Source organism: Nipponia nippon, unplaced genomic scaffold, assembly GCF_047370975.1.
Source record: "Nipponia nippon isolate SJK-2023a ecotype South Korea unplaced genomic scaffold, ASM4737097v1 scaffold_17, whole genome shotgun sequence".
In the NCBI taxonomy this organism is placed as follows: Eukaryota; Metazoa; Chordata; class Aves; order Pelecaniformes; family Threskiornithidae; genus Nipponia; species Nipponia nippon.
In genome coordinates, this window is record NW_028262333.1 from 6,307,233 (window position 1) to 6,323,701 (window position 16,469).

Genomic DNA, 16,469 nt, shown 5'->3' on the forward strand with positions numbered 1-16,469 from the left:
GGGAAAAAGGCCAGAATTGAAAGCAGACACAGGGAGAGAGCAGCTCCTTCCCTCCGGTTTAAGGAGGCGAGAGCCAGGCTGGTCCGGGCTCCTTTTGTTTCCCGTTAGCCGGGCCCTCGCCGCTCCCCCTCATCGTCAGCCTGCAGCAAAACTCCCCTCTCCTTGCAGCCACTTTGGCTTCTCCTCCTTTTTTTAATTTTTTTTTCCCCCCATCGCACTCTTCTGCCGGGCTTTAATCACAAGTTTTGCTCTGCAAAGGGTCCCCGCAGAGGGTGGAGGGAGGAAGTCGGAGGGACTTCGCTGCTCATTGGTGAGGCAACCTCCCCCCTTCTCCTCCTCCCGAGGTCTCTTTTATTTATACACGCACGCACACACGCGTGCACATCCCTCGGCCCGGCTCTTTGCTCCACGCTGGGGCCCGAGGCGGCCGGACCCCCTCCCAGGTGGGCTGGGGGCCGCCCAGGGCTCTGCTGAGATGCACTAGAGGAGCAGAGTGAGGGCTTGGCGGCAGCCCAGCCCTGGCACAGCCTTGCCTATCCTTTTGATTTTATTTTATTTTTTTCCCCCCTCCTCCCCTCCACTTCATTTCTTCCCTTCCCTCTCTTTCTCCTTTAAGTGGAAAAGCCTTGCCAGCTGGGGAAGGCTGGGAGGGCAGGGAGAGCCTCGGCAGGCAGCAGATAAAGAGTGCGGAGGAGGAGAGGAAGGAATTTCGGGGCGGCCAGCGCCCGTGGGACGTGCGGCACAGGCGCTCACCCAGTGGGACCCTGCCCAAGGTAAGCCCTCGCGTTGCCCACCCGGGTGCCGGCTTGCTCTCCTGCTCTACTCTGGCTCTCCGGCTGGGAAACCTCGCGCCGGTGGTGGTACAGACCCCAAGGACCCTCTGCCCGAGCCAGTCCGGTTGCTCTGGAAGGGGCTTTGCTCCCCTGCAAGGGGCTGGCACTCCAAAATACCCCACCAAGCCCTGGGGAGGTGGTGTTTGGTGGAGAGCAGCTGAGCTTTGCAGCATCCCGCAGGAAAAGCCGTCCCATCAGCTCTCGCCAGCTCCTGGGCTGGGGCGGCTGCAGGGATCCAAAGGGACGCTGAGGCTGTAGGGCAGAAGGGGGTCCCTGCTGCAGCAGGAGCGGGACCCATGGGATCTCTGCCTCTCCCTAGGGAGCTCTCCGTCCCTCCCTGGATCGGACGGTTACCCTGGCTCTCCCAGCCCAGTGGCTGTGGGAGGGCTAGGGTGTGCATGGGGAAGGGGCTACTTGCTGTCCCCAGCAAGACATCTTTTAGAGGCGTGAGTGTTCCCCACTGCAGAGCAGTGTCACCGCAGCGTTAGACCATCCGAACACATCCACAGTCATCCTTAAATGCAGGGTGTTCCTAGGACCACGCCGCTTCACTCTGTGCCCTTGGCGGGACTCCTGTCCCTGTGGGCCAGGCCAAGGTGGTGAGGGACATCTGGAAGCCCTGCTCAGGGCCTGTGCCCTGGCATGCCAGGTACCGGAGGGGGAGAGCCTGGTAAAACCCTTCTAGGCATGGATGTGGGCAACTGCTCTGCTGTCCCAAGAGCCCAGGAGCTGAGGGTCTCCAACAGGCTGGAGCTGGTCTGGAGTGAAGCTGTGCTGACTCAGGCAGCCCTGACAGCCTGGGGACAGGGGGTTGCACAACCTGCAGGGCTTTGGTGCTCACACTGGGACCACTGCGGGCTCAGAGCATCCAGCTCCTGCCCTCATCTGCCAACAGGGAGACTTTCAAAGCAGGACTTGCGGTGGAAAGGGATGTTGTGCTGCTCCATCCTTGCCCTGGAGCACCTGGGGCTTCTGCTGAAGCAGTGGGCAAATAGCTAAAAGTAGTCAGTTTGGCATGCAAACCCTGTTTGCAGGGGCTTGGTTGGCAGTCCCAAATCTTTTCAGAGGGTCTCCCACCGATGCCAAGGACCAGCAATGTTGAGCCCCCATGCTCCCCAGGAGCCATTGAAGGGTTGGTTGAAGGGTCATTTCCGCCTCAACACCCTGCAGGACAAGGTGTCTGTGCACCCCATGCTCTCAGGAAAGGGGCACGTCTCGTTCAGGCAGCTGGAGCCAGTGGCAAAGACGCGGCTCTGCCTGTCAGAGGGAACATGCCGGGCTGGCTCGGAGGGGGAGCCACCAGGTAGCCACCCCAGTTGGCAGCCAGCCCTGGGAACAGTCTGACAGGAGGCTTGAAGTCACTTCTTGACTTTGATGTCACCCAGGCTGGGGTGTGCTGTGGCTCCAGTGGTAGTTGCCAACCCCAGGCAGAGTCCCTGGGTCCAGGAAACACCCCCCGAGTCAGTCGGTGCATCCAGAGGGGTCAGTGTTTTGGAGAAGCATCAAGTCACAGCGACCCATCTGCAGCACGCAAAGGGCTTTTCTCTCTCCCTAAAACCAGCTGTCCCTTCCTCCAGCTCAACAGCATGGAGGGTTCTCACTGAAGGAGCAGCAGGAGGGACCACAGCCACCACATTACCTGCCTTCGGCTCATCTCCCGCATCCCCGCCCAGGGCTGGGGGTTCAGGGTGCCCACAGTCTGAATGGGGAGCACGGTCTGAACACACGCACAGCCAGCTGTAATGCTGCAGTCAGGGAGAAGTTAGCCATGGCTTGATGTCCAAAGTCCTGGGCATTTCTAATGGGGTCCTGCAGGGCCCTGGCCTGAGCTTGGTCCTCTGCCATCTCTACATTAACTACCCGGGCGACGGATGAGCACACGTACTGAACTCTGACCTGGCACCAAGCTGGGTGGACAGCCAGTCTGCAGGCAGATCAGAGCACAGGAGGATCCCAAGGGCTCCGGGAGGAGTCTGGTGTCGACATGCATATGACAGCATGCTGCCATTAGGAAGGAAATATTAAATGGCTGTGCGTGATCTTGGGAACTAACAGCCCAGGCAGCTTGTACAGTGGGAAAGGATCTGGGGGCTGTGGTGGACACAAACCAGATTGCAGCGTGGTGCGGGGAAACCCACAGCTCTTCCCATGGGATGTGCTGAAAGGCGCATGGCTGGAGGCAGCGTGAACAGGCAGGGTGGAGGGAGCGGGTCCTCCCCAGCGAGCAATGCCGAGCGCTTCAGCAGGGATGCACATGGAGTGGAAAGGCTCAGGGAGAGCAGGGAGTATGATCAGAAATCCAGAAGAGGCTGCAGAGGACTGGGAGAGGGGTTGACGGGGCTCGTCGGTCACTGGGTGTTGTGGGGAGGTAGCACATGGTCTTCATGCACGCAAAACGTCACTGCAAAGAAAAAATTAGCTTTTAGGGGAAATGTCTGTACGTTTAAAGACATGAGGCTGGCTGCCTTCAGCCCCACAGGTTTGAAAGGACACGTCAGGCAAAATTCTGGCTGGGGAGACGTGGGCACTGCAGCAGGGCAATGACCCCATCATCTCTTTCAGCCGCACTTTTGATGGGTCTGTGACAGGATTTCCAAAGCCTTCAGAACACCACTGTTAGGAAGAGGAGAGCACTGAGCCCTTCTCCAGGACTAGGGCAAGGTGAAATTGTCTTGGTGAGCACCAGAGGAAAGCTGAGGTTAAGAAATGCTCTCTAGCTGCAAGAGCAATGCCATGCAAGAAGAGACCATGTTGGCTGGCCATGGCATCGCCTGAACGATGGAGAGGTGTGACTGGTCGCTGCCAGAGGGTCCAGGCAGGGACTTCTGCACCCAGCTCCACCATGGGGCCAGGCGGTCCCCGAGGTCCCTCTGGCGCCAGTGTCTGATGCCATGCTGAAGCAGGATGGGATTGCAATGGGGTTCATAGGGTCAGGCTCTGGCAAAGCGTCTTCCCGGGATGCAGCGGCAAAGGGCAGGGAGCAGAGGAGCCGTGCGGTGGCCGAATCCCATGGGAGTGCAGTCAGAGGTGCTGGCAGCAGGGGCTGCCTTTGGCCCAGAGCTGGAGGGAGCTGGGGACCATGCAGGCTTGGGGCTGGCTGGATGCATCTTATCCCTGAGAGGGAGGATCCGGGCCGAACACTTCGTGGAGTTTGTTTGTTTGTACTTTAACCAAGGGAAAGAAATCCCCTGGAGAGGAGCTGCGAGGGGAGGGTATAGACTGCGTATTGTTTCCTGAGAGGCTGGAGCAGCTCCAGGAGGCTCCTTCCGCTCTGCCAGGCAAATTGGACATAACGAGGCTTGTTTTAGGGGTGGCTCTTTCCCCTCCTCCTCTCTCCGGTTGCCTAATTAGGCTCTCTGAGCCAAGCACACCTCTGCCCTGCTCCGCTCCCACCGGGATGCCTCCTCCTGGAAGTGCAGCACTTTCCTGGCACCACGGGGGACACGGGGCAGACCCAGCCGGGACAGGGACACGTGCTGGGGATGCACAGAGGGGTGCTGGGATGGGTCATGGGCTGAACAAGGGGGTCCCACAGGTCCATCACCCCCCCAGCCTGGTAGCGAGAGACGTATAATGATGCGCTGCCCCTCACACCCTGCTTTTCCATTGTCCCTGGGCACACACCTGGGACACAGGCTGTGGCCTCCCGCAACCACTGACCTGCAGAGCCAGAGGAGGACCGTGGTGTGGAGAGCCCGTGCAGGGAGCAGGGAGCTCACAAAAGCTCCCACAGAAAGGCTGCTGCCAGGAAAGCCAGGTTGGTGTAGTGCAAGTGGTGTGCGTCCTGCACCCATGGATGGACTCGTCCTCTCCAGGGCATGCCTGCAGGGGCACCTGCTTATCTGTCCAGGTCTCCACTAACACCCATCCTATGCTCTTCCCCAGGGCTCAGCAAGAGCCGGTGTGTGATGGGGCAGGCTGCAGGGTCCAGGAGCAGGGAAGGGTTGGAGAGTGCAGGGAGGCAACCAGGGCACTGCGCTGGCTGTCAAACCCCAGGCTGCAAACCAGGAGACAGAGGGAGTAGGAGGTTCCATACCATCTCCCTGCTACAGAAGGGGACTTCTCAGCACATCCCCATGGGCAGTACCAGGGCTGCTTGGGGGGATGAGGATCCCAAAGCAGGCAGGAGACAGGCAGGCAACAGGCAAGCCTGCCCCTCGGTGCGAGGCCCCATCCTGCCGGTCCCTCTGCCTTCCCTCTTCTGGCCCGTCTACCATGCAAAAAGAGTCTGTGACTGAAATCTTAATGCTACCAAGACACAGTAATTGGCACCAATTAAATTGCTACATTCATGTTTGAATTGCTTTAACTGGCGAGACACACTGTCTTATTTATACAAAAAAATATGTTTGCTTGTGGGTTTGTCTGAACTGGGGCCAGCAGAAAATACACCATTTCGAGGCCCGCTCTCTGAAAGCGCATTCTCCGCTCGCAAACTGGAAGTCACCTCGGTTTCAGCCTTTGCTGAGCAAATGGTTGCAGAACAGAAACCCTGCTTTCCTCAGGGCCGAGCGCTGCCGGCATCGCGAGAGGGGTCCCCTCCTCTCTCCTCACAGGCAGCAGCCAAGTTTCCCTCTCCAGCCTGGGAGTTGTTTGGGAGAATATAGCCTGATTCAGGGAGGCGAATTCCTGGTGCGGGGAGCAGGACTCTGTGCCCATTTTAAAGCTGTGCTCAGGGGAGGGCAGGGGGTGCTGGCAGCTGCCAGCCCCAGCACCAAGTCCTGCCTCGGTTTCTCCTCCGGAGGATCCATGGGGTTTTGGGGGCAGGGGCTGTTTACAGAGCATGCGTTCAGAGGGGAACTGATTTCTGCTCCGTGACTGAGGGCAGAGGAATCGCTGGAAGTTATAAAGAACCCTGTGTGCAGGATGGCAAGCACAGCTTGCGCTGCCTGCCCAGAGCACGTAGGAAGAGGTTATCCAAGAGGGAGGCATCCCTTGTGCAACCCGCAGTTGCGCAGGGGATGTGCTTGGCTTTCTGTGCACCCCTCACTCCAAAAAGCTCCATTGTTGCCCCCAGGTCCTCTTGTTACAAGGAGGTGGGGGCCAGCCCCTCATCATGTGCAATTGCCTTCTGGGGGTCTGAGCCCTGCTTGCCAGCGGGGAGGGAAGGAGGCACGGGGTGAGGGTGGCTGTCTCCAGCGCTGCGGTTCGGCTGTCTCTGAGGTCCTGGTGCTGGGTACCACCATCCCAGTCTTCCTGCCCCACGGGTGGGCTTATGGAGGAGCAGGCAGGATCAGCCCCCAGCACCAAGAGCGGCACCAGCAGCTGCATTTTCTCCCTATCAGGGACCCAGAAGTAGCAGTGCCAAATCAAACACAACCCCCAGATAAAAGCAGCCTCTGCCCTTCACACCCCAGTGCTGGCTGGCCCCATCCTCTCCCACCCTGGCCCCGGTGCCAGGCTCCTCTCCAGGTCCCACAGATAGGTGAAGGGTGCCCTGACCGCAGAGCTGGTGAGTGCCTAATCCCAGCCACGAGAGCCTAAAACCCCAGAACAAAGCGATTAAGCTTGGGTCCCTCATAGGCAGCCGAGAAGAGCAGAGCCAAGCCGATACATCCACAGAGATTACCTCCTTCTCCCTGGCAGATCCATATCTCATGGAAATTTTCAGAGGATCAGGTTGCCCATCCTTTGCTGGGACACAGAGCTGGAGAGCTCATAACACTCTGGCTGCTCCCAGGACTTCACAAAACTCCTGCATCCTACTAGGAGGAAGGGGAGAGCAAGATGGCTCTATTTCTCCTCCTGCCTCCATCACCCTCCCCTTTCAGCTGATGATTAGTGGTTAATTAAAGCCAGCTGGGACCTTTGGCCCCAGCCCTGGCCCCACCATAGCAACCACTCTTGAAGAGAGACCGTGAGTAGGTGATAGAGATAGAGATGCTGATGTGTTGGGGTGTGTTTTCATCCTTGTGTATACCTTAACAAAGTGCTTCTGTTGAATAGCTGTGAGAAGGCAGACATGGCTTTCTGGTAGCCATGGCATGAGAACAAGGAAAGCCCTGGGGGCAGCAGGGCATGAGATGAGCAGCCAGGATGGTCCCCAGCCCTTGCTACCACATCCTCTGCTTCTCCTCTCCATGCTGCAGGTGGTGGGGAAAAGCATCAAGTGAGTGGATGGGCTCTGCTTGAAGAGGCCAGCCCCCATCCAGCCCCACATGCTTGGGAGCTGGGACCCCCAAATATTCCAGTTTGGGGATGGAGGGGTCAGAGAGCTCTTTGAGCAGCTGCCACCAGTCAGCCCCCAGGCTTTGCTACCCGGTAGGAGCTGCCTTTTCCTGGGGCCAGCAGCAAGGCGATGCAGGGAGCTGTGTGGGTCCTGGCCCATGGTTTGGGTGTCCTGCAGCCACATTCATAACTCGCATTGCTCACATGCTCGGGAAGCAGCGTGGTATGTTTTCCTGAAAATGTCTTTGCTGCCAGGGGCAATGGAGAAGTTGGGGAATGGTCATGGGCAGTCCCGGCTGGGCTCTGTCTCATCCTTTAGAGCATTCTGCTGGAGAAGGGCACTGGGAAAGGCTGAAATGCTCCCAAGGGGCACATTTGTGCCTTCCTCAGGGGGTCATCGCACTGCAAGGGGTGAGCCCCAAGGCCGAGCAGAGCCCTGCTCCCCACACCCGGTGTGAGCATCCCCAGTCGTGCACAATGCCAGTCTTCAGGGCTGTGCTTGAAAATGCTGGCCAGCCCCCAGCACCACCATGGGCCAGTCCCAGCACCACCATGGCCCTGGCACCGTCCAGCTGCCCTAGGGAGACCAAGGGGGCCAGGATACAGCCAGGGCGAGGAGCAGGGTATGCAGCAAGAGACAGCCAGGCACCACATCGGCCTTGCCTGGCACATGGCAGCCGTTCATCCCAACATCCCCATCCCTCCTTCCCCAGCCCCAGGTGAGCCCTGGTCCTCGCCCAGGGTTTTCCCACCGTCCGGGCCAAGCTTGCAGGCTCTGGGGAGCAGCCCTGCCGGCCCCGGGACCCGGCCTTTCCTCCGAAAGCGGAAGCGGGGGAGCATGCGCAGCCGAAAGGGCCATGAATACCAACACTCGGGGCTGGGGGATTATTTATAACGCTGGCACCTCTCCAAACAGATGTTTCGTTTTATTTTGAACTTGCACTAAATAGGTCACTTGTTTCCTCCATCTCCCATGGGCTTAAAATGGAGGGGGAAAGCAGGGGGGATTCGGGGTGAGAGAGCAGGGCTCGCTGTGGTCCCACGTCCCCCCATGCCAGCTCCTCTCAGTGATGCATTGCAGAGAGCCCACAGCTGGAGGTTTGCTGGATCGCGTGCATGGATGTTGCGGTCCCCGCACGCTCGGAGAGGGAGGATGGCTGCAGCCAAAACGGGGCTGCGTGGGGCTTGCCACCCCACCCCATTCCTCACGTGTCTGACCCCAGCACTGCTGAATCACGCTGCTGGGGCTCAGCGTGGACTCGTCATCCTCCCTGGCAGCCTCACTCCCTGCTCCACAGTCCTCATTTTCGGCTTTCTGACAGATGCTGTCAAAGCCTGCGATAGCCCGTGGCTGGCCCAGAGGAAGCTGGCTGTGCTAGCTTGTGTCCTGCCGTCTACTGCAGGACCAGCATCCTCATGACCATGCAACCACCTTCTCCAGGCACCACCGAAGCTGGGGAGCAGGGTCTGGGGTTCTGGGCAGGGACTCTGGTCGCACCAGTCCTGCTCTCTGCAGCAGAGGCAGGCAGGAGAGCTGTGCCTGTGTATGGGCACGGTTTCCCTGAGCGCATACTGCCCCAGAGGTGGCATCTGCCCATGCTTTGACCATCTAGAGAGCTTGTGGTTGTGGCTTTAATCACATATTCACAGACCAAGGAGCTCTGGCAAAACTGCTGAGAGGGTTAAGGCATTTGCAACACTGCCTGTGAGTGCTTGCAAAACCTCACCTCTGCATGATTAAAAGAAAACCCCAAACCCAGGCATGTTGCAAGCAGGCATCCAGGGCTCTCAGCATCCCTTGGTCTTACCAGCTCCTGGGTAAAGCCTCAGGACCCCCTTGGCACTGGCAGGCAGCCACACGAGGTGGGTTTTGCCCCTTGGGCAGGGACAAACCTGTGAGACCCCAGGGACTCCCCAGCCCCTCTGCTCCTCAGCCTGGTTTCAGATTTCCCACCTCTGCGTTTTATCAGCAGCTGTTTATGGGCCTTGGGACGACAGGCTCCCCATGTGTGTGCCCTGCGCAATTCTAGCCATGTGCTGGGAAAAAGAAAAAGGACTCTCTGATGATAATCTGGCCTGTGAGTAAACGCGGTGTCATGGGAGCCAAGGGACCCCAGAGGAGAGATGTTGCAACTCCAGACGGTTCCAGCCAAAGGAAAAAAAAAAAAAACCCTCTCAGTTTTATTTAGATTAAAGGGTGGGAAAGAAGCAGTCGCGGAGGCCGGGGGGAGGGTGGCAGAGGAAAACGGGACAAGCCAAGGAGTTTCGCTGCCGGACAAGCAAGGCTTGGGTTTCAGGGGTTGCCAGCCTTTGCTCAGGGAGCTTTTTGCCTTCAAAAGCAGGAGACGGTGCCCCCACAGCCAGGAGAAGCCCTCATTCCCTGGCTGTGAGCAGCATTGATCATGGGATCCATACGGGGCTTTTTTTATTGCATACGGGCACCCATGATCTCACTTAATGACTCAGATGCTCTTAGACAAAGAAGAAATAAAGTATATTTTACTTCCCGCTAATTTGCACCAGATGTCCCTGCCCTGCTTGGCAGGATGGTGGGGCCAGCGAGCATTGTGGGAGCGCCTGGAAGCGCAGCCCCAGCAAGGCAAGGGGCTAGAAATAGAAAGCCAGAGGAAGAGAAAGGACCAGTGGCTGTGTGAGAGGCCTGGCTTCGTTTCTCCGCTCCTTCCTTTGCCACGGTCGTGCTGCCACTAGCCGAGATGCCCTCACGGGCTGCAATGGCAGCCAGCACCTCTGCCCAGCACCGCAGGAGCAGGGAGGCTCAGGCAAGGGGACCATGGCCAAGGGAGAAGAGCAACGTGGGGCAATGGATGCAGGAATTGCCCCTAGAAATGCAAATGTGATTTGCTGAGACTGGGCTGCACACCCTGATTTCCAGCAGACAGCTCATCCCCTTGCTGGTGATCAATGGTCTGTAGGGACCAGAGCTCTTTCCAACACGGCCATCAGGGCAGCCGCGGCTGCTCTCCCCCTCCCCAGCACACCAAGCTGTCCCCTTCCCTGTGCGCCAGCTTTGCAGGCTGGTTCCCAGCTCCCACAGCTCTGGGGGTGCTTGCAGGAACCCCATACTGGTTCTCCGCAGGGCGTTAGTGGTTGCGGAGAGGCGAGAAACGTGGTCTAGGCATGCTTGGGAGGAGGGCAGTGGACTGGGAGACCCTCCTTGCCGTGGATGCCTATCTGTGTAGATCTCCCATGGTTTAAGGCATTTGCAGGGCTGGAAATGGCCCTGTCCCACGTGATCCATGCTTGGGGATGGACAGTGCCGTGCGATGCTCGTGCCAACAGTGGCTGCCATGTGTGCCGAGGTGCTCTGCCAGGAGCATTGCACTGTACACACTCTGGGAGCAAGCACAGAGGGAAGGGGGCTCAGAGGTGTGGCAGGGCACGACGAGCAAAGTCAGAGGAAATTCTTGCCTCGTCACCCAAGAATAGTCAAGACTGAGACCACACAACATATTTTGGGCATTAGCAAAGGCATCTTTGGCTTACTAGCATCCTTAAACAAGAGATAGGTCTGGAGTGGTGGAATGGTAATAAATCAATAAGGTTTGGTGATGCTTGAGCTCCTTAGCAAGGCACTGTGAGGTGGGAGGATTGGCAGATATGGCTGAAGGAATCATCCTCTCTAGGTAAAGGTGGGACCATCCCCAGCAGAGGCTGGATACAGCTATTCCTTGTATCCAAAACTCTGGGCGTAGCCCTGCTCCCGCTGCAGAAATTCCTGTCCAAGTTCATCAGCCACAGAGGCATCAGCCCCCAGCCGCTGCTCACAGCAGTGAGCGGGGGAGTGGGAGAGGAGGCGGAGGAGAAAGCTCAGCTGTCATCAGATTTGGGATGCAGGAGAAAAGGGAGCGGGCTGCTCTGGAGAAGCTACGAAGTCATGAGATGAGGAATCATGAGACTTGAATCCCGGTCCTGGCACAGCCATGGTCCTGCTGCGTGGCCTTGGCCGTTCCGTTTGACCTCTCTGCTCTGGCCCTCTCGCCTGTGTCCTGTCTGTGAGAGCATGGCTCCACGGGCCATCAGAGCCTGGAGTGCCCTTTGCACAGCGCTGCTGTTGCTGCGCAGGGATGTCGGGGGCCCCCCATTTATCCCCTTGCCCCACGCAACGTGCCGCAAAAGCACGAGGCCAGAGGTGTGCAAACAGGCTTTCAGCGGTGCCTGGCCCCAGCCAGCAATGGGACGCTTTCCTTTCACCACCACGGCAGTGGGCTGGGAAACCCGATGGCCCCGGCGCTGGCTCAGCTCTCCCTTGCCTCGCCTGCAAACGCCACTCGCTGCTCTCGGTGTCCGGAGGAGAAGTGGCTGCTAGGTGCGTTCCTGTGGCCACGCATGCAGCGTGCCAGCCAGGCTGATGTGATTACAGAGGAGAGATAAGGACAGCCAATGTGTCTGTGTCACTGGGCAGGGACAGTCACCTGTATCTTTTGTCTTGTTTGGACTCAAAACCCTCCCAGACATTCACAGTCCCGCGATGCCCAGCTCCCAGACTCACTGGGCGGCAGCACGGGGGTGAGCAGAGACGCGGCGTGCAGGCTGGTGGCGAGCCGTCCTCCCCCGTGGCCCTCAGCAGAGCCCCAGGGTGGCCCCAGGGACCTGAGTCCCCAGGAGATCGCAGCCACCCCACAGGTATGTGGGGCTGAGTGTGGGCGTGGGGCTGCATTGCCCAGCCAGCCTGGCCTCCCTACGAGCCAGCTGACCTCCTGTCTCCTCTCCCAGCCAAATTCCTCTTTTAGAATAATAAACAATGCAGTTCAAGAGAAAAGCTCCCTGCATTGCCAGGCCAGGGATGGCTTGCCCTCACATCACGATGCTGGAGAGGGGCAGAGGGAAGGTCTGCACCCACACTGGCGGGAAGGAGAGGATGGTGAGGGGTATAACGTGGTGATGGAGAGCTGGGACTTCACCTCAGTGGCTGCAAGGTGGGAGGCTGTGGTGGAGCTGCAGGGCTGAGTGAAGGGCGCTGGACGTGGCATCACTGCAGCTGCAGGACCTCCCTGGCCTCCAGGCATGTGCCAGCATGGGTGGAGGCAGATGGTCCCATGGCTTGAAAATGCTCAGGTCCTGGCAGCTGGGGAGGATGTAGGAGTCTGAGGGGTCTGTGGCACCCTGCTCACCCATAGGGCTGGGAGGAGACAATCCACAGCGGCTGAGCATGGTGTAGGTGCCCGTGTTTGTGTCCCTGGGTGGGATAACGTATGGGCGCCTGTTTTCGGACCACTGAGCGGGGCTGCACCCACCTCAGCTCCTCCTTGTCTGGCATTCACAGGGTGCATCTTATTGCTCTTGCTGAGAACAAAAGCTGAGACTGAGGAGGGAAACAACAAGTGCTCTCAAGGCTGGCAGTGAGCTGGGTGCATTTGCATCCCTTGCGAAATGCTTGTGTGCACCCACGTGTGCAAACACACATCTCCCCGTGACAGGGAGAGAAAGGTTTGTCCTTCTGCTAGCCAGGCTCTGCATGCATCCTGCAGGACAGGCAGAGCTCAGCATCTCTGAGCATGCCTCTTGCCCTGGCCAGAGCAGACAAACAAGGGAGAGGTCACCACTCTTTGCGAGACGTTGCCACCCTCCCACTCTGCTTGGGAAGCATCTCCAAGAGAAATGCCTTTCTGCAAAACCAGCAGCTTTATTAAAACCAGCTATGAACACAGGGGAGGCAGCCAGAGGCAGCAGGCGGAGGCTTCAGGGCTCTCACTGCTCGCTGAAGCAACACCCATGCTAGCCCAGCACCAGCATGCACCCGCGTCCAGCTCTGGCAGAGCAGTGGCTTGCCCCACGAGTGATCCTGCAGAGATCACTGACGGAGTGAGGGACCTGTCTGTGTGGGTAGAGGAAGCCAAGATCTCACCTGGAACAGGACTAACAGTGACAGCCATGAAGCTGGACAGGCAGCTAAAAGCTGGGCATGAGCTTGGGAAGACCTTAGCTGCTGGCAGGCAGACATTTGGGGCACAGGCAGCAAATACAGCCTGGCTTGTGCATGCAGGCAGGGAGAGGTGAAAGGAGAGGATCCCAGTTGTCCTTAAAACCTTGCACATTGAATAATGGATGAATCACACACCTCTGTAAAGGAAAATTGGGAAACAAAGCTAATTGTTCTCATGGCAGTGCCTTGGAGGGCAGCGAAATTAGGTTGTCCATCCTCCTCCTCTCTCCTGCAGGTTGGTGCTCTCTGAGGGTGGCTGCAGTGAGGTCACATTCATTTACAGCCTGAATTTCACCTCAGTCCTTTCATCCTACCCCCCCGCCCCCCCCCCAGCTCTTCCCTGTGAGTGCTCTCATCCCCTCTGGCAAATGCAGAAGAGAGAAGGAGTCACGGAGGGGTTTTCTGGAGCAGGGAGAGGGAAGCTGCTGAATAAGCTGGAGGCCTGGAAGGATTTGCTGGTAGATCAGACTTTTGTTGAGCCAAAACAAGAGAATAATAAAAACATCTGACAAGCGCACGTCATTTAAAAACCATTTCCTCCTTAACATCAAGCAGACCAGGAGGCCACTCCAAGGCCAAGAGGCAGCAGAGCCACTCAGTAAGAGGCAGTGCCTGGGGCCAGGTCAGCAAGTCCGGATTGCCACTAGCCATCCTTGTGCCTGGCGAGCAGCTCCCAAGAGCACTGTGCCAGCATCCCAGGGGCTTCTCCTCAGGGTCAGCTTTGGGAGCAGGTTCAAAATGCCATCAAGTTCAGCTCCATGTAGCAGCATCCTCAAGTTCAGGACTACTGAACTCCTTTCCCCCCAGCTTTGTCCAAGCACAGAGGAAGCCTTTCCCCTTATTCTTCCCCTTGTTAGCTGCTTCATTTTGCTTTTCAGAAATACTCATCCCCGTCCCTGCAGGCGCGATGGGGAGGGTGAGCTGTCACCCCGTTACATGGGGGACAGACCCCACTGCTCTTAGGGAGCTCTGGCCTCGTCTCTTCTGGGCTCTTGGTTTGCACCAGGGAGGGCTGAAAACACTCTGTGGAAAAGATTCCTTGAGGAATGTTGATAAAAGGGATTTTTAACTAAAAAGCCCTCTTAAATATTCCCTTAAAAATATATATATATTTAAAAGTTAAATACAAGAAACTCTTTTTTTGTGGGGTTTCTTTGGGCTTGTTTTGTTTCATTGGAAGAAGCAGAAAATGTGGGAGGGGGTGGGGGATCTGTTTTCTAGCAAGTTTTATCTCACTGGGACTGAGGAAAGCAAAAACTAAGGGGAAAAAAAAGGCAAGCGGTAGAGCAGAGGGAGGGAGAAAGGCAGGGCTCTGCAGCGGGGGGAGCGGCATTTGGAGCAGAGATGAGCAAGAGTTGACACAACTGCTGGAGCCTCCAGCAAAATCCCTGTTTACCAGCAGGAGATGCTTTAGAAACAGCTTCTTCTGCAGATCCAGCATGAGGGGGAACCAACCACCTCACTGGGAGGAAAAGGCTGAAAACTGGAAAGAGATGGGAGGTTTCTGAGGTGGAGAAGGGAACTCGGGGCTCAGGTGGGGGCTTGGGGACCCCCTGCCCGGGGCAGCTGAGGGACACCTCCTCTGCCGGCAGTGCTGTGCTCATCCCGCTTTGCTCTTGGCAGGATTTGGCCTCCAAGCCACGGAGCCCGCCATGCTGCGCCTCTCTCTGAAGACATCTCTCTGGCTCCTCATCCTCACCGGTGAGTGCTGTGGCTGGGGAGGTGTGTGCAGGATTGAGCCCTGCGCGGGAATCCTGTGCTGGGATGCTCACTCCAGGGCAAGGGGGAGGAAAGGGGCCATGGGGGGCTGTCCCCAGCTGCCCTGCCCGCGCATGGGGACACCGGGAAGGAGCACATGTCACAGCCCAACTGGGACATCTGGGCAAAGGGTGAAGCAAGGAAGCTGGGAGAGACACGGGGAGCCATTCAGGAAGACCTTGCCTGCTCTATTGCTTCCAAAGGATTTCCTGCAAGGTTTTGCTTTCATTCATTTTTCACTTTCTTGTAAACTGACATTGTTTCAGCCTAGTCCGTGTCCCGTCTGACACTGTCCCTGTGGAGAGGCAGCCCGCAGAGCAGGGAATTGCCTCATCTCCTCCTCTCCCCCTTGCCCGCTAAATGCACGACCTTTCCAAGCCTTTGAAAGTGCATCTGAGACCTACCTCTGCCTTTACAGAGACAGGCTCATTTTGGGGTCAGTGGTACTGTCTATACTGTCAGCTCCCCGGGCCATCTAGACCAGCTCACAGAATGCACAAAAGCCAAGAATGTGAGCAAACGTGACCTGGGTCTCCCCATTTCCAGTCCTCACCAAGGACGCCCCTTGGGCTGATGCGACAGCATCACAGCATGGCTGCCTCCCAGCACAGCTTGGTTCGCACCCAGTTTCAACGGCTGCCCCAAATCCCTCCCAAGCCTCCTCACCGCCCGATGACACTGGGCAGCACTGGGTGGCACCGAGGGTGCGGTTACCTCGCAGAAAGGTTGGACAGGGGCAGACAGAGTTAAAGCATAAAATGAGGGGTTCTCCACCCAGCATTGCCACAGAAAACATGGGCAACTTTGAACACTGCTAAACCCTGTGATGTCTTATTTCCTCTCCAGTAAGGGTTTCGGGAGGTACAGGGAATGAAGGGTGACCCACCAAGGTCAACAGGACATTTCTGAGGAGAGCATGTGTTTGTCAGTGGTGGCTATGCCAAGGAGGACAAACCCAGGAAAGTTATTTTTCAGTGTAAAGGCTGACACTACAAACCAAATACGTTGGCATGAGGTTGTGCTGCAGCATGCTTCTCCTTGGATTTCAGAGGAATCCAATTTGGTCTCATCTCCCTCCTCTCTCAGGTCTGCTGGAGGTAACGTCTGGGGGCAGCGGGCTGCACATCGAACCCGGAGACGCTGAGCTTGTCCTTGGCCTCCACAGCACCTTCTCCCTCTTGTGCTATGGGGATGGCATGCTGGTCTGGGAACGGGAGGGTCAGCCCCTCACCGCCTCGCTGGAGCACAGGGATGGTATCTTCATCAGCAATCTCACCCTCAGCAACGTCACGGGCCGTCACACCGGGGAGTACGCATGCAGCTACAGCCCTGACCAGGCTCCAGAGCCAGTGGAGAGGAAAGCCCTGTACATCTACGTTCCAGGTAGGGGACAGCATGTCATTGTCTCTGCATTTCCACAGGGTTTAGCAACCAGGAGGAAGAGGGCTTTGAATTATCATTCTGTCTCCAAGCACCTGGATTCCCAAAATCCTTCCTCCCATTGCAGAAATGCTCCTGTGGCAGGTCATCTGGCTGTGGCATGTCTCTGGTACGCCAGGTCATGGGAGAGGCCCATGTGTGGTGTGTTGGGACAAGCGATGGGGGAGGCAATAGTGCTAGGCAGCAGTGTCTGGGTCTCTCTCACCCTCCCGGGAGAGGTTTGGCAAGCCCACGACATGGCAGCTCGACTTTGCAACAGGGAGTAAGGGAAGAAGCATCCCACCAGTCTGGAGACAGAGCCCTGTGTTGGAGCAGTCCTGGAGGAG

General features: G+C 57.6%; 1 protein-coding gene across 3 annotated transcripts in view; it reads left to right on the plus strand.

Annotated features, from left to right (window-relative positions):
- Positions 1 to 321: 321 nt before the first annotated feature.
- PDGFRB (platelet derived growth factor receptor beta) overlaps positions 322 to 16,469 on the plus strand; it is a 34,127-nt gene continuing 17,979 nt past the window's right edge. Inside the window, exons 1-4 of one of the 3 annotated variants that reach the window (XM_087753910.1) lie at positions 322 to 443; positions 617 to 773; positions 14,569 to 14,646; positions 15,790 to 16,086. In XM_087753910.1, coding sequence (XP_087610036.1) covers positions 14,598 to 14,646; positions 15,790 to 16,086 — 346 coding nt within the window. In that variant the 5' untranslated portion in view covers positions 322 to 443; positions 617 to 773; positions 14,569 to 14,597. Of the gene's footprint in view, positions 444 to 616; positions 774 to 14,262; positions 14,480 to 14,568; positions 14,647 to 15,789; positions 16,087 to 16,469 lie in introns of those variants that run through there. The other 2 variants (XM_009466803.2, XM_087753911.1) reach the window with 2 other exon arrangements.